Consider the following 27112-nt stretch of genomic DNA (forward strand, 5'->3'; position numbering starts at 1 on the left):
TGGGGAAGTCTCTGTTTAGGAAGCCACGTAGGAGAATGTGCTGAGCTGGGGGGCTCCGTGTGTGTGTTTCCGCAAGTACATCAACCTGCGGATGTGTCCGGCATGTCCAGACTGCTTATGGGCGCACTGTGGATATGCAGGGAGTATTCTCGAATCGGGGACGCTGCAGGGGGCTCGTCTCACAGCGCCGCCGGCCAAGAGCGAGGAGCTTGAGCGGAATTCAACTGGGAACAAGCAGCCCTGCGGCGGCCCCGCCGGGGGCGGGGCTCGGAGGCTCCGGGGGGCGGAGCTCCAGGGGGCGGGCCGGCTGGAGGGGCGGGGTCGTGGCGGCTGCAGCTGCGCTGGCCGGGCCAGGGGGCGCCTCGCGCGGCAGCGGCTCCTGAGTGCGATGCAGTGAGGCCGGACAGGCTGGCGGGCGGGCGCGCGCGGGGCTGGGGCCACGGCGGCGCTGCAGAGATGTGACTAGAGCCGAGGGCCAGCGGGAGCGTCGGCGCTTCGGGGCCGCGGGGGTCGGTGAGTGCGAGCGGCGCGGGTGGGGTGGAGGCGCTGCGGGGACCCCAGAAACTTTTCCCGCCCGGACTTGGGAGGGTTGAGGTGAGGTCTGCTTCTGTGCTAAGGCCCCCCAAGGGGTTAATCTGCTGGGTGAGATGGGGGATTGGAGGGGGGGACTACAGTGCCAAGAGAGAGAGGAGCCGCAGAGGGTGGGGTGGGGGGTTGGGACCTTTCGGGGGGAGGGGTGTACCCGGACCGGGAGGAGATCCAAGTCCCTGAGGAGGGTCCTGGGGCCACCAGAGGCAAAGGTCAACTGGGAATGTAAAGGAGCCCAGCCGTGCCCGGGTGATTTGTGAGGGCAGCCGCGGGCAGGTTTGGGGGCTGCGTGGCAAGCCGGTGGGCCCTGACCACACGCAGGGCAGACGGAGCTGGGGGCACAGGGGCCGAGCTTTGGGGTTGAGCTGCCGCACCTGCCGCAGGGGCTAGGGGCCAAGCTCCCAGCCGGCCGTGGCTGCGCACTACGGGACCAAGAGGGGGACACTGCAGGCCAAAAGAGGCAGAGCTGAGACCTGGGACCGGGGGACAATTGAGGGGCAGCTGCATACAATGGCGGGGGAGAGGGGTCGGCTAGCTTTTCTGTTCCAGCCTGGCTAGAGGTGAGCCAGCCCAGTGCTGCATCCCCACCCCTTGGCGGACACGGGGTTCCAGTCCTCTGCATCCCAGGTTCCTTACTGCTTGCACCCGCCTTGGCGGGCTGGGGGTGGGGTGGGAGGGAGCTGGTTAACTAGCCAGGGAGGGGGGTGCCGACCTTGCTCCGGAGGAGGACTCTAGCACAGCCGGAAGGTTCTTTCCCTAGCTCTGTCACTCCCAGGCCTCGCCAATACCACCTCCCACCCCCCACTCCGCAACTTGTCCCCAGTTCGCTAAGGGGCGGCTCCTTGGAGCGCGGACAAAGGCCCCTGGAGCGTGGCGGGCAGCGGCGTCCCCGCCTGGGGCCCCGGGCCACGCGCCACATTGGCTGCTCAACTGCACCAGGTTGGGGGGGGGCACCTGAGCAAAGAGAGCCCTGGAGGAACTGGGGATCCTTGCAAAGACTAGAGAAGTAGGGGAGGGACCTGGCACAAAAGCCTTGGAACTTCAGCGGAGGAATCTTGATTCGGAAGTTTCCCCAGGGGTGGGGGCTTTCGGGGGAATTCAGAGCTGGAGTGAAACTGCCAGCAAACGGCATGTAAATAGAATGCAAATCGGCATCTGTGGCTGGGGAGTCCTCCCCCCGGCGAATTTTGCATGGAGACTGTGGAGTTTCCTATTTGTTCCCTGCTGTCTGGACAGGGGTCAGCTGAGTTGGGAAGTGAAAAGATGGAAGGGGAGGGAGTCGCCATTTGGGACGCGGGCAGCAGCCAGACAAGCAGTCTTGTTAGAAAGAGAAGCTCCAAATCTTTATGGATTCATGTGTTATTTCAATAAATGCGCCAGCCGGATGTGCCCAAAGTGGGTCTGGGGCGCTACAGTGTACGAAATGGATAAACCCCTGCTCCTAGGGCCCTAGGGAGGTGGGTGAACCCTAAATAAGTAACTAAATTGTAAGTGGGTCGAACTTCCGATGGGGATAAGGGCTGCCGGGAAAATGAAACAGCGTGATGTACTATAGAGGGACAATGGTACCTGGACATAAGGGCAGACGGTTCAGGAGAGTGACATTTTGATGGAGCCCGGAGAGATGAGGGCCCTACGACCAGCGATCGTGGGGTCGGGGGAGACCGAACCAGGCAGAAGGCACTGCGAGTGCAAAAGCTTGGAAGTGGGAAAGAGCTTAGAGGAAGTGAACAAAGGCCATTGTGGCTGGAGCTCGTAGGCAGATGTGGAGAGTCGGGGGCGGCGAGGGGATGGTAGCGACCGGCCAGACGTTGATCTTCATTCGTGACCACGGAAGGGAGTTTAGGTTTTACTCTCCTTGGGCCAGGGAACCCTCGCAGGGTTTGGAGCGGGAAGCCATGAGCTCTGATTTCTCAAAGCTCTCCTGACCTCAACGAGGAGACGAAAAGCAGCTCCCCTTTCATCCTGCCTCGGGGGATGGCGAGACGCTGGGAGCCTCCTCCGTCCAACCAGTGGGGACCGCTTTGAGCCTGGCCAGCCCTGTGAGCCTACGCCAGGGGTGGGTCCGGTTTTAAAATCCACTCCCCACTTTTAGGCAGTTTGTCTGCCCTGAGCGGGCCCCCACCCGGAGCCTGCAGCCCCAGAAGCACTTTCACGCAGAGCTTCCTGGGGGTTCTGAGTTAGTCACATTTTCTTCTGAGAATTACAGCCCCAGAGGAGCCATCCACCCTGAAAGGGGCAGCCGAGGATGCAATTTGCATTTAAATGATTGCTTTTATTTACAGGATTGGAGCTGCTTTGCATATTTATTCATGGATCGTGGTGCCTGTGTTCTGGCCACCCTGTTTACAAACCTGCTAAGGGTTCTTAAATTTGAGAGCCCCCAGATAGGCTGGTGGTCTGGGCGGCGGTGGGAACTGAAGATTATGAGATGGTGTAACTTGGGAAAGATAGGAAAGGGTGAGATGGCAGGTCTGGGAAAGAGTTTAAAGTCAGGAAACACTGTAACAGTTTCATCCCTCCGGAGCAGGAAATAGGCCGGTGGCTATAACGGGAGTGGGCAGGAACCGAGTGTAACGCTGAGGTGCGTGGGGTGACTGGCCCGGCGGCCTCATCCTGGCCCTCTGCCAAACACGGGGGAGTCCAGGCAGGGGTGCAGTGGCCTTGAGGTCAGGAGTTGGGACAAGTGGGTTCTAGTCCCAGTTTGGCCCACGATGCCAGGAAACCCCTGGCCAAGTTACATCACCTCTTCATGTTCCCAGTAGGACAATGAGACTCGTGATTGTCTTTGTGATAAGCAGGGACCCGGTGCTCCCTGCGTGCCAGGCTCCGTGCTGAGTACTTTCTAAGTACAGTTCACGTCAGCCTTGTTTTTACAGAAGAAGAGACTGAAGGTCTGAGAAGTTCTGCCCAACATCACACGGGTCCCTCTGACTTTCCTTGAACAGAGCTCTTCCTCTCTTGGGGAGCCTTACGGCAGTGTCAGTTCTGTGCCATCAGGTACCGAACTGCTAAACATGCCCAGGGCTATGAAAGCGCCTCCAGAGTTGCTTAGTTTTGCTTTCCCTTCCATTCTTGAGCGCCTCCCACCTTCTTTCGAGAAGGTGGGTTTAAGATGCTTCTGGTAGCACAAGGCGAGGCAGGTCAGAATGGCATGGTCCAGGGAGGTTTTGTACATCTCGTATCTCGGTTCGTGTGGGTGGGTGGGAAGATTCCCCAAAAAATGGTTTGTGTCTGGTTTCTGGGTATCCTGGCTCTGACTTCTCAATGGGTACACTGGTTTCGGGGCACCCAGGCTGGCTTGGGGTCCTCTCACCCCGGTTCCCCCCTGGAAAAACCACCCTCACAGTGAGGCTCCTATTTGGAGCACGTGCTTAGGGACCAGGAGATTTGGGGAGTCTCCAAGGTAGACCACCCCCAGAGGCTTCTCCCCTTCACATCATCACCTCAGGGACCTCTTTGCTTGATAAGTGACGAGGAAGGCTGGAAACCGGTGGTAGACAAACATACCTGGGTGAGCCCTGGTCCAGCCCCATCTCCGTAGCAACTGCCCCTCCTGGAAAAGCTGAGTCAGAAAAGTTCACAACCTCAAAGCATTTGCCAATCTTTTTTTTTTTTTTTTTTTTTTTTTTTTTTTTTTTTTTTTTTTTTTTTTTTTGCTTTTTAGGGCCGCACCCGTGGCATATGGAAATTCCCAGGCTAGGGGTCCAATCAGAGCTGGAGCTGCCGGCCTACACCACAGCCACAGCAACACCAGATCTGAGCCGCGTCTGTAACCCACACCACAGCTCATGGCAACGCTGGATCCTTAACCCACTGAGCAAGGCCAGGGCTCGAACCCGAAACCTCATGGTTTCTAGTCAAATTCGTTTCCACTGTGCCACAATGGGAACTCCCGCCAATCTTTCATTTATTTAACAGGCATGTTATTTACTATATAAGTACTTATCCCATGTTAACTGTTGTTCTAAACCCTAGTTATTAATTATCTCAATCCTCACGGGAACCCTACAAGATAGGTATTATTGTCCCCATTTTGCAGATGAGGAAACTGAGGCAAGTAAGGTTAAGTCAGCTGTCCCAGGATCACAGGGTTCTAGCAAGTGCCAGGGGCATAAACCGGAAATTTATGCCAAGCTTGGTGGGGATCCAGGGCTGGAAGAACCAGCCCTGCCTGTGGCCTTCAGGCATCCAGGGCTGCCCTTCTTACCCAAGGAATCTTGCCTGCATTCCTCCCAGCCTCTGCAGGTCCCGGCTTGTGAGAAATGAAGCGTGCTGTTCCACCACCTGCCCGTGGCTTCTGGCCCCTCTGCGGGGAGAGTGTGTGTGCGCGTGTGTGTGCGATGCAGTGTATTTAAGAGCATCTGAATGAGTCACATTTCTGGGAGCCTGGCTGGCAGCAGAGTAATTAGTATGTGAGCCGAGTCTTGCGCGTTCATCACATTATTCATTACTCCTTTTGAGGAGTTGCACGCCTACATCCCACAGGTTTGTTGCCATATATTCATCCCGTCCCAATCAGCCTTGCTGTGGGGCTGACTCCAAACCTCTAATCTGGTGTCGTGCAGTTTAAGGTTCCTGGAGAGCTGCTCCAAGCTCAGCAGGGGGAGTTCCCAGGTGGCTGAGGTGGCAGGATGGGGCTTACCTGATGGTGGGTGCAGGGGAGCACAAGTGGGCACCACCTGCTGGGGCTGGGGCAGGGGTGGTGAGGTGGAAGGTGCTGGGGCAGGGGCAGGGGTGGTGAGGTGGAAGGTGCTGGGGCAGGGGCAGGGGTGGTGAGGTGGAAGGTGCTGGGGCAGGGGCAGGGGTGGTGAGGTGGAAGGTGCTGGGGCAGGGTCCTGGCTCCTGCGCTGCGTGTATCCCTGCTTCTCCGATCTCAGTGCACCCCAGCATCTGTGCATACCTGGAGCTCGCCGTAAGGCTGTGGAAACCCAGGTAGCTAGGCTCACTTGGGAGAGTCTGCATTTTGTAAGTTCTCGGGCAATGCTGTTGCTGCTGCTGCTGCCAGACCGGGGATTGAACTTCGACTGAAACCCTCTCAAGCTCTCATTCCCTTCCTCCATCAAATGAGAGTGAGAGCATCTCCCGGCTGGGTGATGTGACAATTGAGACCATGTTTATCTGCTCATTCATTCAGCACCTGGGCTGTGAGCCCTGCCCGTTTGCCAGGCACTGAGGAGTTGGTGCAGAATAAGACAAGGGCGGGGTGGGTGGAGGCAGACCAAAAGAGTAATAAAATAAAATCATTGAAAACTGCGGCACATGCCATGAAGATAAAGATCAAGAGTATAGAGCATAGGGCTCTATACTTCCGCTGTGGTGCGGTGGGTTAAGAATCCAACCGCAGTGGCTCGGGTCACTGTGGAGGCTCAGGTTCAATCCCCTCCCAGGCACTGTGGGTTAAATGATCCTGCGTTGCCACAATTGCAGCTCGGATTTAATCCCTGGCCCGGGAACTAGCATGTGTTGAGGGTAAAAAAAAGTGGGGGGAGTTTCTGTTGTGATTCAGTGGGTTAAGAACCCGACATAGGATGTGGGTTGGATCTCTGGCCTCATTCAGTGGGTTAAGGATCCGGCATTGCTGTGGCTGTGGCAAAGGCCTGCAGCTCCAGCTCTGATTCGACCCCTTGCCCGGGAACTTCCACAGACATGTGTGGCCATAAAAAGACCGAAAAGAAAAAAAAGAAAGAAAGTAGAGAGCATAAAAGGGCAGAAAGGACCTAATTTATAATTTAGATAGATGAGCCAGCAAAGGGCTTACAACGTGACATTTCCAGAGCCCTGGTCTGTAGTAAGAGTCCAGTAACAATAGCACAATTGTTTGTCCTCTGGCTCCACTGCTTTCTAGCTGTGTGACCTTGGACAGGCCAACTATCCTCTCTGTTTTATTTCCTGTAAACCGGAGATCGTAAACACGCTTGCTTCATGGTGTCATTGCCCAGATTCTAAGGCGCTGATATATGTGACACGCCTAGACGAGGGCCTGGAGCATAGTAAGTGCTGTAACTGTCATTGTCATGGGCACTATGACAGAGATAGAAAACTCTGAGGGGCAATTCTGAACCCCTTAGAAATGCCACTTCATTCTGGGCGGTGGTGTGTAGCCCTCCTCCGGATCATCTTGGACCTTGTTCTGTAGAACAATGGCTGTCACCTTCATGCGCATCCTCAGCAATGATAATGACCCGCTTGGGACAACTGGGCCCTCGCAGAACCCCTGGCTGCCTAGATGTGAGTAGGGAGGACTTCCTGGAAGAAGAGGGCCACATCCTGCTGGAGGTATAGAAGAACCTCGTTGTTGGCAAGTAACATAAACCCAGATCAAACTGGCTTAATCCAAAAAAGGGAAGTTCATTGGCCGATGGAACGGCAGGAACCTGGGAATCTGGCTTCAGGCATAATCGAATCCAGCCTTTCATTGTATTCAATTCTGGACCCTCCTTTGGCCATTTCCTCTGGGTCAGCTTTACTCTCTGACGGGCTCTTTCCCTGTGATGGTAAATAGGTCCTTTCCAGCTCCAGGTGTCTATTAGCTTATCCACCCCAGTTGATAAGACCTCTTTCCAGTTAATTCTGGGAAATATCGTGAGACTGATTCTCCCGCGGTCTAGTTGGGGCCACACGCCTGTCTGTGAACCAATCAGTGTGCCAGGAGGGTGGGATAAACGCTCTGATTGGCCAGGCCTGTGGTCAGGTGCTAGCAGCTAGGGCTTGAGGGGGCTCTCCCGAGGAAAATCAGGAGATCTGTGCAGAAATTGGAGAAATGAAGCCGGGCAACAGGAGTAGTGGCTGTCCCAGGAGAGGAGTCTACCCTGAGGAATGAAAGCAGAAAGCAAGCGTGTATCTATCTATGTCCCACATCTGCTGGAGACCTAGGCCACGATCAGAAGAACTGCACAATTTCAGAAGCTTGGTGGCCATCTTGCTGTTTATCTTCCACCTTGGCTTCCTGTTGTAGTTGGAAGGCCAATTGGGATGGGGTGGGGAGGAGCTGGTGGAACCAAGTCCCCCCAGTTGGTGTAGGGGACCTGGAGAGAGGAGATCCCCCCCCAGAGAGTGAGTGAAGGAAGCTAAAGAAGGGCAGGGTTTTGTTTGTTTGTTTTGCTTTTTGGGGCCGCACCTGCGGCATATGGAGGTTCCCGGTTTAGGGGGTCCAATCAGAGCTACAGCTACCGGCCTACGCCCAGCCACAGCAACTCAGGGTCCAAGCTGCATCTGGGACCTACACCACAGCTCACAGCAACACCAGATCCCTTACCCACTGAGCGAGGCCCAGGATGGAATTGGCAATCTCAGGGTCCCTAGTCAGATTCCTTTCCACTGCGCCACGACAGGAAATCCCTTTTCTTTTTTTTTTTTTTAATTAAAGTGTAGTTGATTTACAGTGTTGTGCCAATTCTGCTGTATAGCAAAGTGACCCAGTTATACAATATATACACATTCCCTTTCTTTTATTACTTTCCATCATGGTCTATCCCAAGAGACTGGGCATAGTTCCCTGTGTAGGACCTCCTTGCTTATCCATTCTACATGGAATAGTTTTGGGGTTAGTTGCATCTACTAACCCCAGATGCTCAGTCCATCCTACTCCCTCCCCTCTCCCCCTTGGCAACCACAAGTCTGTTCTCTATGTCTGTGAGTCTGTTTCTGTTTTGTAGATAGGTTCTTCTGTGCCATAGTTTAGATTCCACATACAAGCGATATCATATGGTTTTTGTCTTTCTCTTTCTGACTGACTTCACTTAGTATGCGAATCTCTAGTTTCATTCATGTTGCTGCAAATGGCTTTATTTCGTTCTTTTTATGGCTGAGTAGTATTCCATTGTGTATATGTACTGTATCTTCTTAATCCATGCATCTGTCAATGGACATGTAGGTTGTTTCCATGTCTTGGCTATTGGGAATAGTGCTGCAGTGAACATAGGGGTGCATGTGTCCTTTTGAATTACAGTTTTGTCCAGATATATGCCCGGAGTGGGATTGCTGGATCATATGGTGATTCTATGTATAGTTTTCTGAGGAACCTCCATGCTGTTCTTCATAGTGGTTGTAGCAACTTACATTCCCACCAAGAGTGCAGGAGGGTTCCCTTTTCTCCACACCCTTTCCAGCATTTGTTATTTGTAGGCTTATTAATGATGGCCACTCTGACCAGTGTGAGGTGGTACCTCCTTGTAGTTTTGATTTGCATTTCTCTAACCATCAGTGATGTTGAGCATCTGTTCATGTGCCTACCAGAAGGCCAGGTCCTTGCAAGGAAAGAGCGTGGAATGCAGGCCTGAGGCTGAGAGGCCTGGCTGGTTTCCTGGCTTCTTCCTCATCAACACTGCTCTCAAGCGTGTAAACCAGGCTTTCTTGGCCTCAGCACGGCAGGCACGTGAGGCTGGATAATTCTTTGTGTTGAGGGCCATCTTTTACATGGTTAGATGCTTAGCACCTTCCCCGGACTCAACCCGCTCCCATGCCAGTTGTACCCCGTCTCCCCAGCTGTGACCAAAAATGACCCTGGCCATGGTCAGGTGTCCCCTGGGGTCAGAATCACTACTACTTGAGAACCACTGGCCTAGGGGGTGTGTGGGGAGAGGGTTAGCGGATAACTCCAAAAGCACTTTCCTATGTGTCGCCCTCCCAGCCACCCTGGGGGGAGACTGGCTGTGACCTGGAGAGGCTGCTTGGGGTGTGTCCTATTGTCACTTGTTGATAAGCCTCTTAATCACGCTCGCAGTTGATGAGAAGTCTGGGGGAAATCCAGTGCTGTGTCAGGGCTGTTGGAATTTTGTTCCAGCAGAGCTGGTTCTTTTTTTTTTTTCTTCTTTGTTTTTTTGTTTTTTGTTTTTTTTGTCTTTTTAGGGCCGCACCCACGGCATATGGAGGTTCCCAGGCTAGGGGTCCAATTGGAACTGCAGCTGTCGGCCTACACCACAGCCACAGCAACATGGGATCCAAGCCGAGCCTGGGACCTACACCACAGCTCATGGCAACACCAGATCCTTGACCCACTGAGCGAGGCCAGGGATGGAACCCATGTTCTCATGGAGCCTGCTCAGATTTGTTACTGCTGAGCCACGACGGGAACTCTCAACATACCTGGTTCTTAAATTTTGATTCCCAGTGTGCTCTTGTGACAAGCAGCTCTGACCAGGACAGTGTTTTTCCAGAAGAGGTAGGATAGGCCAATGGGTATGTGACCTGAGTGCCATTGACAAGTATTTCAATGTCTTGAGTTTTCTTTTAAGTGATTCAATTTCAGGGACTCAGTGAGTAGTCTGTTAAGTAGGGGTGTGTAGACAAAATAAGCATAAATAGCTGAGGAGACACTCCGGTGGCTGATGTGGCAGGGCCACAAATAGTGGCTGGACTATGGGCCCGATTGCCAAGGGCTGGGATGCTTGTTTAAGGAGCATCTGTTGCAGGACGCCCCATGTTCCCAGCCAGCCTTTTCTCATCTATAGGCCAGGGAGCCGGGCTGTATAGCGCCAGGCTCCTTCTCCTTCAGCAGCATCAATAATTTATCCCGAGCAAGGCAGGATCCGGGCTGCTCACTGTATCTCCTAAAGGAGCAGAGAGAGAGGTGGTCAATACTGCATTTACTTAAGAAAGCCCCAGGGGTGTGCTGAGCTGCCCAGAAGGTGGCTGGTTACAACCTCCCTGTGGGTGGAGCTAAGGCTGGCTTGAGAGCCCTGGAAGCACCTCGCAGCCCCTGTGGCTTTCCCAAGGCCAGGCTCCCTCCAAAAACAAGGAGCTGGTGGCAGTGGCTAGAGGAAAGCACCCAGGGTGAGGAGTCTTGTTCACTCGGCGTTTGGGAAGCATCTCCTCTGTGCTTCCTCGTGATTTTTCCGTCAAGGGACATTGATAGGGTCTAAAAATTTGGTGGTGGTGGTGGGGTGTCACAATTGGGGGAGGGTGTGTGCATCAGTCCCCTAGTGGGTAGAGGCCAAGGATGCTGCTAAACGCCTTGCAATGCCCAGGACAGGACAGGACGTATCAGATCCCAAGCGTCCATAATTTCAAGGTTGAGAAACCCTGGTCCACGCTGATGAGCAGGACAGGGTCCCAGCCCCCCTGCAGCTAGGGATGTAGAAAGACAGGAAGGGAGGAGAGGAGGAAGCGACGGGAGAAGCAAAGGCAACAGGCAAAAAGATGACAGGATTAGAGCCAAGAAGAAACAGGAGAGCAGCGCTGGTCGAGGGGGATGGGGCTGTGACCTTGGCCAAGGTCTGAGTGGATGGCATGGGTCTGAGACCGGTGATGGGGGAAGGAGCAGTTTTCCTTGCGGGTGGGGGGTGGCGGGGGGGGGGTGTAAGGAGGGGCTGGCCCGGGCTGCTGTGTAGACCTCCTTGCTGGGGGCTGCACGGAGATCTTTGTGGGGGTGGGGGGTGTGAGGAGCGAGGGAACGCTTCTAAGAGCTGAGTGGTGTGACCTTGGCCAAGTGTCCCAGCCTCCTCAAGACTGTTTTGGCACCAGTGTGAGGACTGGATCCGTCGATGCCTGGCCAACGGTGAGTCACCGGTAAATGCCAGCTGTTACCACTGAGACGCTGAAGCGGGTTTGCGGGCTCTTCTCCCTGCGCAGTGCTCAGCCCCCCGACCATCTCTTTAAAATTCCATTGTATTCTTGTATTTTTGAAGAGGTTGGACACGGCCTCAAATTCAAAGACGATGAAAGCGTGTTCGGAGAAAGCGAGTCTCCCTCCCCTCCTCTCTGCCAGCCACTAGCGGTGATCGTTCCTGGCGGGTTGGTCACTGTGCCAGGCCGAGGGCGAAGGCGGGAGCTTTCCTCCCCCTCCCAACCCTATGCCGGGCTGTGCTGCCTGGAGGAAGGGGCACTTTTTTTCCTGACATGTCCCAAGGCGCCACATGGGCTGGTGGGTTTGAAGTGAGGTGGGAAGTCTTATGACGAATTGGTCTTTTCCCCTCCCCCGCCCAACTTTTCTGGACTGTTCGTGGTGTCAGAGAGAAAGATGAGACCCCACCAGGTGCTCGCCTTCCTCCTGCTCTTCGTGATCGCCTCCGGGGCCTCTGAGAACGCCAGCACTTCCCGGGGCTGCGGGCTGGACCTCCTCCCTCAGTACGTGTCCCTGTGCGACCTGGACACCATCTGGGGCATCGTGGTGGAGGCCGTGGCCGGGGCGGGCGCCCTGATCACGCTGCTCCTGATGCTCATCCTCCTGGTGCGCCTTCCCTTCATCAAGGACAAGGAGAAGAAGGACCCTGTGGGCCTCCACTTCCTCTTCCTCCTGGGGACCCTGGGCCTCTTTGGGCTGACATTCGCCTTCATCATCCGGGAGGACGAGACCATCTGCTCCGTCCGCCGGTTCCTCTGGGGCGTCCTCTTCGCGCTCTGCTTCTCCTGCCTGCTGAGCCAGGCGTGGCGCGTGCGGAGGCTGGTGCGCCACGGCAAGAGCCCTTCCAGCTGGCAGCTGGTGGGCATGGCCCTGTGCCTGATGCTGGTGCAGGTCATCATTGCCATCGAGTGGCTGGTCCTGACGGTGCTGCGCGACGCGAAGCCCGCCTGTGCCTACGAGCCCATGGACTTCGCCATGGCCCTCATCTACGACATGGTCCTGCTCGTGGCCACCCTGGGGCTGGCCCTCTTCACGCTCTGTGGCAAGTTCAAGAAGTGGAAGCAGAACGGGGCCTGCCTCCTGGTCACCGCCTTCCTCTCCCTGCTCATCTGGGTGGCCTGGATGACCATGTACCTTTTCGGCAACGCCGAGCTGCGGCAGGGAGACGCCTGGGGCGACCCCACCTTGGCCATCACGCTGGTGGCCAGTGGCTGGGTCTTTGTCATCTTCCACGCCATCCCGGAGATCCACTGCACCATCCTGCCGGCCCCGCAGGAAAACACGCCCAACTACTTCGACACGTCGCAGCCGAGGATGCGGGAGACCGCGTTCGAGGAGGACGTGCAGCTGCCTCGGACCTACATGGAGAACAAGGCCTTCTCGATGGACGAACACAATGCAGGTAAAGTGGGCGCCGCCCCGCCGGCCGAGGCCGCTCCTCCCCAAAGGCTCTCTCCTCCCTCCCGTGGGGCTCGGGGGCCTGGGGACCGTCCTGACAGATCAGAGCCCACGACAATTGCCCCCTGTGCTGAAACTGGCCTCGACACGCATTCTTTTTTTATTTTTATTTTTTGCCTTTTAGGGCCACACCCACAGCACATGGAGGTTCCCAGGCTAGAGGTCCAATCAGAGCTACCACTGCCAGCCTACACCACAGCCACAGTAACGCCGGATCCGAGCCGCATCTGCAACCTACATCACAGCTCATGGCAACATCAGATTCCCCAACCCACTGAGCGAGGCCGGGGATCGAACCATGTCCTCATGGTTCCTAGTCGGATTCATTTCTGCTGTGCCACAATGGGAACTCCGAGATGAATTCTTATTTACAGTTTTTTCCTATCAACTGTCAACTATGTTAATATGAATATCCAGGCTCCTGGCTTTTCTTTTCTCTCTCTCTCTTTTTTTTTGATCACACCCACAGCATGTGGGAAGTTTCCTGGTCAGGGATAGAACGGAAGCCACGGCAGTGACAACGATGAGTCCTTAACTGCTAGGCTACCAGGGAATTCCTCTGGCTTCTTTTTTCCCCTTCTTTTTAGGGCCATACCCATGGACTATGGAAGTTCCCGGGCTAGGGATCAAATGGGAGCTGCAGCTTTGGGTCTGTGCCACAGCCAGGGCAACATGGAACCCAAGCTGCATATGTGACCTAGGCCACAGCTTGTGGCAAGGCCGGAACCCTTAACCCACTGCGTGAGGCCAGGGATCGAACCTGAATCCTCATGGACACTGCTGGGTTCTTAACCTGCTGAGCCATAGTGGGAACTCCCCTGGCCTTTTATGAAAAGCCACATGTGGGCAGTGCTGGGCTGCTGTCCCTACCTTGGCAGCAGTTGTCTAGAGCTGGCTGGAAGGTGCTGTCACTTACCTCTCACTGAGTCGTGGTGACCCTTTAGGTGGGAATTTACTTTCTTGTGCCACCTTCCCCGCCACTCCCCGTGGCTCCCTACCCCAGCAGTTGTACCATATCGACATTAAGTCCCTGGCTCCCTGGAAGAGTTTGAGTTTATAGGCCAGGTACTAGATGGAGGCAGGGGATGGTGAGGGGCAATACTTGTGTCCCCTCCCCTACCTTTGTCACCAGGGATGTATAAATTTGGGCCCTAGAATCAGACATCCGGGTTCAGAGCCTTCTTAGATGTAATGCTTCGTGTACCGTATCGAGTGAGAAGTTATGCTCTGAGGGGCTCCGGTGTGCCCAGCCTGTTGGATCTTCATCTTTTTCTTTTTTTGGTCTTTATAGGGCCGCACACATGGCATATGGAGGCTCCCAGGCTAGGGGTTGAATTGGAGCTGCAGCTGCCAGCCTATGCCACAGCCACAGCAACTCAGGATCTGAGCCACATCTTCCACCTACACCACAGCTCACGAGAACGCCAGATCCTTAATCCATGGAGTGGGGCCAGGGTTCGAACCTGTGTCCTCAGGGATACTAGTGAGATTTGTTACCACGGAGCCACAACGGGATCTCCTGGATGTTCATCTTGGTTGGGCTCCTCTGAAAGCAGAGCCTGAGGAGTTCCCGTTGTGGCTCCGTGGGTTAAGAACCTGACGTGGTGGCTGTGAGGACATGGGTTCCATCCTTGGCCTCACTCAGTGGGTTATGAATCCGGCATTTCCGTGAACTGGGGTGTAGATCGCAGATGTGGTTCAGATCCCCTGTTGCTGTGGCTGTGGCGTAGGTTGGCAGCTACAGCTCCCATTCGACCCCTAGCCTGGGAACTCCCATATGTCGCAGGTGCAGCCGTACAAAGGAAAAAAAATGCTTTGTCTCAGTTACCTAAAGATTTATCAGGAGTTCCAGTAACAATAGCAGCAGCAGCAGGTAATAATTACCCAGCATAGTCATCATGCCGGGCACTAGTCTGTGCCTTAACTTGTGTTATCTTATTAGTCCACACCTCTGCCTGATAAGACAGGGCCTGTTTTTTTGTTTTGTTTTGTTTTGGTTTTTGGTTTTTTTGTTTGTTTCTTTTTTGTCTTTAGGGCCGCACCCGCAGCCTATGGAGGTTCCCAGGCTAGGGGTCCAAGTGGAGCTGTAGCCGCTGGCCTACACCACAGTCATAGCAACGTTGGATCCTTAACCCACTGAGCCAGGCCAGGGATAGAACCCACATCTTCATGGATACTCGTCAGGTTCGTTAACCACTGCGCCACGACAGGAACGGCCGTAGGGCCTGTTATTACTCCCATCTTATAGGTAAATAAGTGGAGGCTGTAGGGGGTGCAGTTTGGCCCGAAAACACACAGCTTGGAGGTGGCCCCTTGCCAGACCGTCATGGTCCCCTTTTCTGTGACGCTCCCCCAGACACCTGGGCCTCGCTGCCTGGTTGATGGTACCAGGAAGTCAGCCTCGTTGGCTTGAGGGACAAGGCCCGGAGCACAGCCCGCCCACCTGCTCCGGGCAGGGAGAAGCACATCGAGCCACTAGGTCCTTAAGGGCACCTCCCTGCCCTCCTCCCCACCAGGATGTGCCCAGCTGCCTGCGCACCCCTGCTCCCGACCAGACCCACAGGATGGACTGAGACAGCCTCACCCCCACCCCCTGGCAGGGAGAGTCGGAAGTCCTGGTGTGGCCTTTATCACAGCGGTGCCTTCTTACGGGAAAACCCCAGGCCAGCAAGGCTGTGTTTGTCCAGCGATTTGGCAGCGCTGAGCGGCAGCTCCGGTAGGGCTGGCTCCCAGGGTTGCCAGGAAGAGGTGGGGGTTGGCACCGGGGTCTTCGCTGAGCACGTGATGCCAGAGGCCAGGCCCCTGGCCAGTTCCTGGGGTCCTGGTGGAGCCACCTCTTCCTTGGCTTCTCCTGGAATAGGAACCTCTTCATTTGAGATCCATGGACCCCCCCCATCGGATCCCACAGATGACAGGAACTCCTGAAATGGATGTAAATTTGTATATATTCATTGGGGAGTAAACTTAGTCTGTTGCTGTGTCAGATTCTCAAAGCCCTTTGCCATCCCCAGAAGGCTGAGAACCAGTGCTGTTGAACCTGAGGGTCTAGTCTGTCTGCAGTGAAAGAGGGATGTTAGAACTACCCAAGTATTAGGGTCTTCAAAAGTAGGGATGGCTATGGAGACCCCACTGTGGAGCAACAGGATCAGCAGTGTCTCTGGAGCTACCTGGTACTCAGGTTTGATCCCTGACCTGGCACAGTGGGTTGGGGACTGGTGTTGCTGCAGCTGTGGTGTAGGTTGCAACTACGGCTCAGATCTGATCCCTGGCCCGGGAACTCCATAAGCATCCCCCCCCCCAAAAAAAAGCAGGGATGGCTAACCTTTCCTGGGTGCTTAGCACAGACCAGGGACCGTTCTGAGCATTTTAGCAGCTAATCTCACTTAATTCCTGCGATAATCCAATGAGGATTATTGTAGATGGGAAACTGAGGCACAGAAAGGCTGAGGCAGAGCCGGGGTGTCAACCCAGGTGGACTGACCACTCTGCCACAGAGTTACTCTTCTTAAAGTGCTTAAATGTCCCTCATCTCATGGATGTGTCAGAATGACTGTGTGTTGAGAAGACAGGGATTATCAGTCCCATTTTACAGAGCAGGAAACTGAGTCCAGGAGTGTCAGGCAGTTTGTTCAAGCCCACTGCAGAGCCCACAGCAGTGCAATGAGGGGGAAGGTTGGTTTTTTTGAATCCCCTTACACAAACGCATCCTTTCTTGGAAAAACGCAGCCAGGACCTCATATCCTTGTAAGAGCCGGAGATCAAAGGGATTTGGGAACCGCGCTGGTACCAGCAGTGCCAGAGGTGGCACAGGGGGTGTCAGGGTGTGCCCCACACACCCACCCAGCTCTTTTTGTTTGTTTGTTTGTTTGTTTGTTTTGCTTTTTAGGGCTGCACCTGCGTCATATGGAAGTTCCCAGGCTAGGGGTCCACTAGGAGTTATAACTGCCAGCCTCCACCACAGCCACAGCAACACCAGATCCAAGCTGCATCTGAAACCTACACCACGGCTCATGGCAACGCTGGATCCTTAACCCACTGAGTGAGGCCAGGGATCGAACCTGCAACCTCATGGTTCCTAGTCGGATTTGTTAACTGAGCCACGAGGGGAACTCCACCCACCCATCTCTCTCATGTTCTGCCTTCCAAAGCCAAGGAGGTGGTTCTTCATTCCCTTCCTTTTCCAAAACAGAAATAGTTTTTTTTGTTTGTTTGTTTGTTTTTTTGTCTTTTGTCTTTTGTCTTTTTTTGTTGTTGTTGTTTTTGTTGTTGCTATTTCTTGGGCCGCTCCCGCGGCATATGGAGGTTCCCAGGCCAGGGGTTGAATTGGAGCTGTAGCCACCGGCCTACGCCAGAGCCACAGCAACGCGGGATCCGAGCCACGTCTGCAACCTACACCACAGCTCACGGCAACGCCGGATCGTTAACCCACTGAGCAAGGGCAGGGACCGAACCCGCAACCTCATGGTTCCTAGTCGGATTTGTTAACCACTGCGCCATGACGGGAACTCCCAGAAATAGTTTTACTATTTCTTCCTGATGACAAAAGATCAGCAACAACCATGTAGAAGTTGAGTAAGTGGGGAAAAAAAAAAAAATTGGAATTCCTGCTGTTGACAAAATGGGATCAGTGGCATCTCTGCAGTGCTGGGACATAGGTTCAATCCCTGGCCCGGCACAGTGGGTTAAGGATCTGGCATCGCAGCAGCTGCGGCACAGATCTGTAGCTCAGATCTGATCCCTGGCTCAGGCATTCCATATGCCGGGGGTGGCCACAAAAAGAAAAAGGGAAGGAGGAAGGAAGGGAGAGAGGAAAAAGAAAGGAAAGAAGGAAGGAAGGAAAGAAAGAAAGAGAGGAAGAAAGAGAGAAAATAATAAAAATAGCTCAAAATCCCATTGCCCAAAGGCAACTTCTGCCAACTGTTTGCTCCAGTGTTGCCGGACATATCTTGATGAGCACACACACAGCCTCTCCCTCTCTCTCTACACACACACACACACACACACACACACTCTCTCTCTCTCTCTCTCTCTCTCACACACACAACAGTCCCGTAGAGCAAGCAGTTCTTAACCTGTCTGCACCTCATAGTCTCTTGGGCAGCTTTAAACAAATTACCAGCGCCTGCCCCCTCCTTCGGATGACGTCTGTGTGGGCTTAGGTAGCTGAAGTTCTCCGAGTGCATCTCAGATGTAACCAGGTGGAAACCTCGGGTCTGAGTGGTACTCTGCACGGTGCTTGCTTAAACCAGCGGTGTATCGTGGAGGGGAGCCTTTCCAGGTCAGTGCCTGCAGAGCTCCAATACCCTTTGCATGAAGCAGAGCTTTCCAGGAGGCACCCCAGGAAAGCTGGTGAATCCTCTGCTTGCTTGATCTTAGCTGGTGAATCCTCTGCTTGCTTCTGCCTTTGCATATAATAAGTAAGTGCTGCAGTGGGAGTTCCCGTCGTGGTGCAGTGGAAACGAATCTGACTAGGAACTATGAGGATGCAGGTTCAATCCCTGGCTTCTCTCAGTGGGTAAAGGATCCAGCGGTGCCTTGGGCTGTGGTGTAGCTCGCAGACGCGGCTCGGATCTGGCGTTGCTGTGGCTGTGGTGGAGGCCAGCGGCTACAGCTCCGATTAAACCCCTAGCCTGGGAACCTCCATATGCCGAGGGTATGGCCCTAAAAAGCAAAAAAAAAGTAAGTGCTGCAGTGAACGGTCTTATCCATTCCTCTTTGTGCCCTTGATCATTAACTCTTTGCAAAAACAGATTCCTAGACATGCTTCAGAGAGTCTGCACCTTTCTTTCAATCTTGATATCTCCTGCCAGATGCCACCCTGCAAAAAGATGGACTAATTTAGTCTCCCCTGAATAGCTGTATGAGAACCCCCTTCTTCACCCACCTTGGGTGCTGTCAGACTTCTTTGAACAACCCCCCCTTTTTTTTGCATCATCCCAAGTACGTGGCTACCAAAATTCACGTGGGCCCAGACAAAGCCAGTTCCCATGAAAGGCTCACGGGGAGAGGCAAAATTGTCCTCCTGGCTAGGATTGCCTTTGTTCTAGAAACCCTACTTTGCTGGCTGGGAAACATGTGGGCATCCTCCCTTGGCATGGTGAGAGCAGCTGTGGTCGTCTTTGGGGCTGACCTCAGCCAGATTCTATTTTAGGGAACCCACAAGGGACCTTTCGCCCGGGAGCTACAGTTAGCCTTGTTTTTATTCCGTGTTTTTTTGGTTGGTTGGTTGGTTGGTTGGTTGGCTGGTTTTGGCTTTTTGCCTTTTAGGGATGCATCTATGGCATATGCAGTTTCCCAGGCTAGGGGCTAGGAGTCGAATCGGAGCTGCAGCTGCCGGCCACAGCCACAGCCCGCAGCCACGCCAGATCTGAGCCGCGTCTGCGATCTAAACCCCAGCTCACAGCAACGCCAGATCCTTAACCCACTGAGTGAAGCCAGGGATCAAACCCATGTCCTCATGGGTATTAGTCGGCTTCATTACTGCTGAGCCGCAGCAAGAACTCTCTTGCATTTTAACCAGCCAGGCTTTCAGGGTCTCTAACCTTGTAGTCCATCCCTGATATTAAGAGATGGAGGAGTTCCCGTCGTGGTGCAGTGGTTAACAAGTCCGACTAGGAACCATGAGGTTGTAGGTTCGATCCCTGGCCTTGCTCAGTGGGTTAAGGATCTGGTGTTGCTGTGAGCTGTGGTGTATGTTACAGACGCGGCTCAGATCCAGGATTGCTGTGGCTATGGCATAGGCCAGCGGCTACAGCTCTGATTAGACCCCTAGCCTGGAAACCTCCATACGCCGTGGGAAGCGGCCCTAGAAAAGGCGAAACGACAAAAAAAAACAAACAACAACAACAAAAAAAAAGAGATGGGAAGGGCATCCCCCAGGCTGGCCTGTGGCTCAGCCAAGCCCCAGCAACCACTGCTCCTTGATTTCCTTTCCCCAGCGAGACGCCAGTTATGACTTCCCCAGCCCGTCTCTTAGGAAGTATCAACAAGGCATGAGCTATGTGCTAGAAGATGAAAATACACCGAAGGATATAACACTTCAGATCACATTTTGGAAGGCGTTAACAAGGCACATTAAAAGTTCACCTTTCAAAGGAGCAAGAAAGTGTTCTTTCTTCTGTTAAGGGATCTCTCTGATCTCATTAGGCCACGGGCTATTTAAACTCTGCCCCTTGGCTTCCCAGCGGAAGGCCCAGAGTCAGCTTTGGGGGCAGGGCCAATCCAGCCTCTCTTGCATTCTCCACAGCAGAAGGCTGGCATTTAGCCTGTGGTCTTAATATTCCTGTTGGGACCTCCTGATGGGTGAGCCCCTCTTGCCTTTCAGAGCTGATCCAGGTCAGAGTAGGGTGTTAGTGAGATTCTTAAAGTTGCAAGTAATAAAAATAAAATAAAAAAGTCTGATCTAAAGCAGTTTAACCAAAACAAACAATAGCAACTAATGTACTGGAGATCAGGCTTCAGGAATGGAACCATCCAGGAGGCTCAAGGGATGACAAGATTTGGTCTCACTCCATCTCTTGGCTCTGTGAGTATCATGGCAGGCTACAGCTCCAGGCTTACAGAGTCCCCATAGAAAAGGGGACCATTTTCCAGGATGCTTGACCAAAAATCCCAGGGTTAGCTCCGATGGGACCTGATTGGCCAGGCCTAAATCACAGGCCCACTGCAAGGCCAGGGGAGGAGGCAGTTGTAGCGAGGACTTGGAGACCTAGAATGTGGGAGGGGTGTTTACCAGAGGAGAACCACAAATAACCACTGCAGAGAGGGGTCCTTTGGCCAAGGCAGCCCACAGCTGGCCGGTAGAGTCAAGCCTTTGTTTCTTTGAAGAGAATGTGTGAGAGCCAGATCCGCCCCCCTCCACAGCTGGCTGGGTCCCTGCACTAGGAGGACAGCTGTGCTGTTTGCTTTTCCCTGTCTTCAAGGAGATCTCAGCTAGGAATTGAGGCTAGCTAGGGTCCATGGACACTCACGCCCCTGGGTCCCCCCCCCAACAACCTTCTCTACTTTCCAGAAAGGGCGTCTCCTGTGTGCACATGCATGGGAGCTCAGAAGGTTCGGAGATGCTAAAGCAAAGAGGTTGTCACGAGTCTGGTCTTGGAACATGCCTTCCTCACCCTGCTTCTCTCTGCTCCGACTTCCCTTAGTTCTGTCTGGGCTGAGTTGACCCTAATGTCACTTAAAATCAAATTGCTTCTGGAGTTCCCATCATGGCTCAGCAGAAATGAATCTGACTAGCATCCATGAGGACACAGGTTCCATCCCTGGCCTCACTCAGTGGGTGAAGGATCTGGCATTGCCATGAGCTGTGGTGTAGGTCAAAGACACAGCTTGATCCTGAGTCGCTGTGGCTGTGGTGGAGGCTGGCAGCTACAGCTCTGATTCGACTCCTAGCTTGAGAACCTCCATATGCTGTGGGTGTAGCCCTAAAATGACAAAAACAAACAAACAAACAAACCCAAGTTGCTCCTAAGTAATGAAGTGTAATGGTTAAAAACATAGTATCTGGAGCCAGTATGGCGTTGGTGGTCAAGAATACAGATTCTCTTGGAGTTCCCATCATGGCACAGCAGTTAACGAACCCGATGAGGATCCATGAGGATGCAGGTTCGATCCCTGGCCTCGCTCAGTGGGTTAAGGATCTGGCGTTGCCATGAGCCGTGGTGTAGGTCACAGATGAGGCTCAGATCCCCTGTTGCTGTGACTGTGGTGTAGGCTGGTGGCTACTGCTCTGATTCGACCCCTAGCCTGGGAACCTCCACATGCTGTGGGTGCAGCCCTAAAAAAAAAAAAAAAGGCAATAAATAAATAAATTTTAAAAATTTTTTAAAAAAAAGGAAAGGATTTTTTTTGGTGCGTGTGACACAGCAGGTTAAGGATTCGATGTTGTCTCTGCAGCGGCAAGAGTTTGATCCCAGCCCAGCACAGTGGGTTAAGGATCCAGCGTTGCCGAAGCTGCCACTCAGATTTGATCCCTGGCCTGGGAGCTTCCATGTGCCTTGGGTGCTACCAAAAAAGAAAAAGGTGGATGTCTAAAAGTAAAAAAAAAAAAGGACTTCCCATTGTGGCACAGTGGTTAATGAATCTGACTAGGAACCATGAGGTTGCAGGTTCGATCCCTGGCCTTGCTCAGTGGGTTAGGGATCTGGCGTTGCCATGAGCTGTGGTGTAAGTTGCAGACGCAGCTCGGATCCCGCATTGCTGTGGCTGTGGTGTAGGCTGGTGGCTACAGCTCCAATTCGACCCCTAGCCTGGGAACCTCCATGTGCCATGGAAGCGGCCCTAGAAAAGGCAAAAAGATGAAAATAAATAAATAAATAAATAAATAAATAAAAGTACGCCGCAAATAAGAAATGCTGTTTATTCACCTTTCAGAGGTGATAAAGTGCGGACCTCTTTTGTCATTGCTTCAGATCTCCTTTCTTCCCCCCCCCCCGCCCCGTCTAGAACCCCACCCGAGTGCTGGCGCCCCTCTGTCCCCTTCCCATGAGGGTATCCCACCTCTCTCGTATATTTGAGGTCCACGTTCTCAGGGTTGCCCAGAAACCGTGCTGGACAGTGTGATGTTGAACTTGACATGAAGGGCGCTCAGCAGCGAGAAGGTCTTTGGTCAGAGGAGCCCTCCTGAGGGATGGGGGGACTCCCCTGTCATCCGTGACCCCCAGGGGCTGGGGCGGGGCGGGGCAGGGAGGGACTCCACCCAGGGTCCCCTCCCCGAGAGCCACCTCAACCCTGGATTCTGCGGACTCCCCAACCCCACGGAGACGGGTCAGGCTCCGAGAAAGCCAGAGAACAAAGTGCCTTTGTGACTTTTGTTTTGAATCTGGCTTGTGACAAGGGGGTGGGGCAGGGGGAGTTGCCTGGAGCATGGTGTGGAGGCCTGGACGAAAACAAAATTGTGTCTTTTTTTTTTTTTTCTCTTTCTTTCTGGTCTTGTGTTGCCCTTCCCTCCCTTAGCGCTCCGAACGGCAGGATTTCGCAACGGCAGTGTGGGAAACAGACCCAGCGCCCCGTTCAGAAGCAACGTGTACCAGCCCACTGAGATGGCCGTCGTGCTCAACGGGGGCACTGTAAGTATCCGGGGATGATGCTCTGGCAGGAAGCCGAGGCGCGGTCAGTGTTGGGGGATCCTCTGCTCTGTGGAGGCTGCTTTGGGGGGCCTGCAGAGACAGCGGCTCACGTTGATGCCCCCTTGCATGCAGTGCTTCCATTTTTCTTCTCTCTGTCCCCTTTCTCCACGCACGGAGCATCCACCTGTACTTAGCTGACCATCTGTAGCTTCATTGGAAAGAATCTCCCTTTCCTGGGGCCTTGTACTCCGTGGATTCTCTGGTTTCCATTATACAGACGGTGCCCCATCCACCTGCTCTCTGGGAGGTGCCTTGCGAGAAAAGCCCAGCATTATGAAACTCTGGCAGATTTTGCTACCTTCCACCTAGTGGAGCCCCCGTTGTCCCCTGCTCCCCTCTCTCTGGGCTCCAGATGAATGCTGGGTCCCCCCACCCCTCTCCCTGAAAGATTTCTTTTAAAAATTGAAGTGACGGGAGTTCCCATCGTGGCTCAGCGGTTGACAAACTCGACTAGCATCCATGAGGACGCAGGTTCAATCCCTGGCCTCGCTCAGTAGGTTAAGGATCCGTGAGCTGTGGCGTAGGTCACAGATACAGCTCAGATCCCATGTTGCTGTGGCTGTGGTGTATGTAGGCTGGCGGCTACAGCTCCGATTGGACCCCTAGCCGGGGAACCTCCATATGCTGCGGGTGCGGCCCCAGAAAAGGACCAAAAAAAAAAAAAAAAATTGAAGTGATTATCATTTCTCACCTGTGAACACAGAAGCAGGTTTACTATCTGATGCCAAACAGACCTTCGTCAGAATTGTCACCCTTTACATTTTGCCTCCGTGGAACGACATCCTTTTGTTTCTCCAGCAGCCGAAACACGCCCTCTCATCCCCACATTTAATTTCCAAGCATAGCTACATGCTTCTTTCAGAAACAGCCCATGAGCCAGTTTACACCTGTAAATTGGATTCCATTCTTTATATCATGTGCCAGCTCCATAACTCAACCTGAGTTTTTTTTGGTTTTGTTTTTGTTTTTTAACTGTGATTCAGGGATGGCCTTTGATTTCTAGGGAAAACTTGGGTTTTCCTGGCCTTTGGCGCATGTGGGATACCTTGGTTTGCCCTGGTTTGGAATGGGTTCAAAGCAAGGAAGCTCAGAGATTGTATTTGTAAAGATCCCCAGCCATCCATTGGCCTGTTTATTGTTAGGTGCCAAGAAAAGCTTGGTTGCAAGCATTTGGTCTGTGTGTTATAATACAGATAGTTAGAAACTAGCCCCACCAGTCACTCTTTTAAGTTCTCCTGGTCCAGTCACATAAAAACACCTGGACTAGAGTTCCCATCTTGACTCGGCAGCAACAAATCCATGAGGACGAAGGTTTGATCCCTGGCCTTGATCAGTGGGTTAAAGATCCCCCATTGCTGTGGCTGTGGTGTCGGTCGCAGATGCGGCTCAGATCCTGCGATGCTGTGGCTGTGGTGTAGGCCGGTGGCTACAGCTCCGATTGGACCCCTAGCCTGGGAATCTCCACGTGCCACAGGTGCAGCCCTAAAAAGACCAAAAACCCCAAAAACAGCTGGACTGAGAAGTGACGTGGGCTTCTGGGTAAGGGAACTTTTGCTGGGGAGGCGTGGTTACAGAAAAGGGGAGGTGGCCTTCCCAAGAACTGGAGCATCGTAACACCTGGTGGGTGTCACTTTTCTTGGGAATGACTGAGCCCCGTTAGGAGCTGGCGAGGTAACTTATCTTGGGTACTTCGTTAACGAATGGGTTTCTGACATTGACTTTGCCACGCTCAGCGTTCTTAGCGTGTTCTTCCTGTTTCCAGATCCCAACTGCTCCGCCCACTTACACTGGAAGACACCTTTGGTGAAAGACTTTAAGTTCCAGAGACTCAGAATCTCTCTCTTACCGATTTTAGTCCCTGGCTGTGTCTTTCTGGAGGGAGAAATCGGTAACAGTAGCTGAACAAGGCCGCCTCGCAGCCAGGAGATTTGGAAATCCTCGACAGGGGATTTCGTGTAAATGTGAACGCTGCTGAACTGAAAAGCTAACACCGACTGCCCTCCCCTGCCCCCCCAGCCACCCACCCCCACACACGTCATAACCAAACCAACCTCAGACCCCGCCAACTAAAGCAAAGCTAATTGCAGATAGGATTAGGCTCCCTCAAAAATGGGGTTGGGAAGACGGTCTCATCCTCTGGGGCTACAACAGAACCTAGTTCACAGCCAGTGGGGTTAGAACAGAACCAAGTTCACGGCCAGTGGGCGAGGCTGGTGTTGGTTGAACAAGGATCTCCCCGCACCATCGCCCCTGCGAGGCCGGTGCTGGACCCCAGGCGGCCTCTTGGAGATGCTCGGTTCAGAGGAGGATGATTGGGGGCTTTCTACCGGCCTGCCTGTGGGTTTTCACATTTCAGGGGGCGGATCAGAAGCAGTTAAGGAGATTGTGGGTGTGATTCCAGGGCGAGGACCAGCCAAATCATGGCGAGATATTTATAAGCAGTGATGGGGAGAGCTTTACAAACAGTGATGGGAGAGAGATCCTGGCACGTGCCAAAGAAGAGGAGGCTCCCTGGGCATGGAAGGGACTGTCACATGCAGAAAGTGGCCACCCGCCCCTGTTCCCTCTCTGGGCCTCTCCCTCCTGCCTCCCTCCCCGGGCAGCCATCTCTCCCCTCCCTCCTATCCCTCCCCCCTCCTCCCACCTCATCAGTGTTCCTCCAGCCCTTCCCCAGTTCTGTCCCCGCATTCATGTCCAAAGCTCAAATGGGGCCAGCAGCTCAAAGCGCTCCGGCTTGGCCGGGAGGCAGATGCCATAGGAGATGTTCCCTGATGCTGTCATGTGGCCAGGGGGCAGGGGGTGGAGAGCTGGCACCTGCACTCCAGCAAGACCTCGGTGAGGTCTTGAGTCTTCGATGCGGTTGTGGTGAAAGGTCCAGGGCCGGGAGGTGCCCCTGAGGGTCTGTGGCTGCTTTGGGAGGGTGTGGGGGACATTTTTGTCTTGGTTTTCTGCGAGTTCCATGAAAATGGTTCTCTTCCAAGCCCATTGTTTCTGCCATGGTTTCCATCTGTCCTGACCAAGTCATCTCCTTTCTTTGGCGCTTTGAACATCTTGGCCATTAAAAGCCCCATGGTCTCCGCACTGTTTGGCCAGCATAATCGCTAGCAACGATTCAAAGTAAAGAGTTTTAACCTGACGGCCTGGAATGTATACATGAGGGGTGGGTCCTTTGCATATACTCTAATCACTGTATTGCTTTTTTCTATAAAACAACCCAGAAGCCTTTAACCTTTAGCAAAAATGGAAAAGGTTAGTGTTTGCGGGGAAACTGACCTGTCACTAGCCAACATGTCTGAGCTGAGTATGTTTTAATAAACCTGATTTTTCTCGAGGCCCCAGTCTGCTGTTGTCCCGTCCTCCCCCTCCCCCTCCCCCACCCCCGTCCTCGCAGGGCACCAGAGTATGGAGGCCAAGCTAGCCACCCCTGCGTGGCCTTCCGCGCGACGTTAGCGCATTTCCTGCGGTACCAGCATGGGGAAGAGGGAGCATGGCACCGACCGTGAAGCGCCCTCCCCGCCCAGAGCATGTGCTTGCTTCTAGAGAACCAGCCCCCAGCCCCCTGTGCCAAAGATGCCACTGGCTGGACTGGAAACTTGGGAGTGTTGGGTGGAGGGTGGGGGAGGGAGAGAAGCTAGGACCTGGGGTGGCAGTGGGAGCGGATGCATGTGCAGACCCAGAATTCTGAAAATCACAGACATCTCCGAACGCCTCGGTCCATTCCGGTGAAAAACGGCCGCGTTACGCGTTCTCGTGCCAGGAGACGGTGGCTCACCCCCGCTCCCTGGAGTCCTTCGGCGCGCTGTGATCCCATCGGTGACGCGGGCCGCGAGCCCGCCTCCCTTGCGGAGGGGAGAATTCACAGGATCACGATCCACACCTTCCTTTAAGTTCTTGGTGGTCCGAGCAGGTCAGGTGAGCGCACCTTAGAGGGCCGGCTACACGCAGAAAGTAACGTTTCGCCACCCCGCACACGGAACCGGCTTTGAGCCACGGAAACCTCACTCAATGAGACCTTTCTCTTTTCTTGCAACATCTTCTGATAGTTTTTGCGCTTCTGGGTTTTATTTTATTTTGGCTTTCAGGTCAAGAGTGGGCTGGGTGTTCTGGGGAGGGGAGGGGAGGGGCGGAGGCAGGGCGGGAGGGGAGAGGACAGAGCACTGGTATTTTTCTAATGACGGCGCCTGAAGGGTCCAGAGAGACATCTTTGCCAAGAGACTGGCAGCCAGCTGCCCCCACAGCGCAATGTTTAAATACAAAATGACTGGGCGCCTCGGTTTCAGATCTGTTTGTGGAAACAGGACCTTGGGGAGCAGGACCTGGAAGGAGAGCGTCTGTGGTCGAAACACCCAGTTGTAAGCACAAATCTTTCCAGGTC

The 27112-nt window shown here is 53.8% G+C and overlaps 1 protein-coding gene across 1 annotated transcript; it reads left to right on the forward strand.

The window, feature by feature from the left end:
• On the forward strand, positions 327–26071 carry GPRC5B (G protein-coupled receptor class C group 5 member B). Its single transcript, XM_021086531.1, has 4 exons — positions 327–513; positions 11541–12554; positions 22565–22677; positions 24500–26071. Exons 2-4 carry the CDS (start codon positions 11549–11551, stop codon positions 24542–24544), a joined length of 1164 nt encoding a protein of 387 aa, XP_020942190.1. The 5' UTR covers positions 327–513; positions 11541–11548; the 3' UTR covers positions 24545–26071.

Source organism: Sus scrofa, chromosome 3, assembly GCF_000003025.6.
Source record: "Sus scrofa isolate TJ Tabasco breed Duroc chromosome 3, Sscrofa11.1, whole genome shotgun sequence".
Classification (NCBI taxonomy): Eukaryota; Metazoa; Chordata; class Mammalia; order Artiodactyla; family Suidae; genus Sus; species Sus scrofa.

What these genes read in the sequence shown, in the direction of transcription:
- GPRC5B (XM_021086531.1), top strand. Translation starts at nt 11,549, where the DNA reads ATGAGACCCCACCAGGTGCTCGCCTTCCTCCTGCTCTTCGTGATCGCC. An exon ending in GATGGACGAACACAATGCAG is followed by an intron (nt 12,555 to 22,564) that starts GTAAAGTGGGCG and finishes TCCCTCCCTTAG; the next exon opens with CGCTCCGAACGGCAGGATTT. An exon ending in TCGTGCTCAACGGGGGCACT is followed by an intron (nt 22,678 to 24,499) that starts GTAAGTATCCGG and finishes TCCTGTTTCCAG; the next exon opens with ATCCCAACTGCTCCGCCCAC.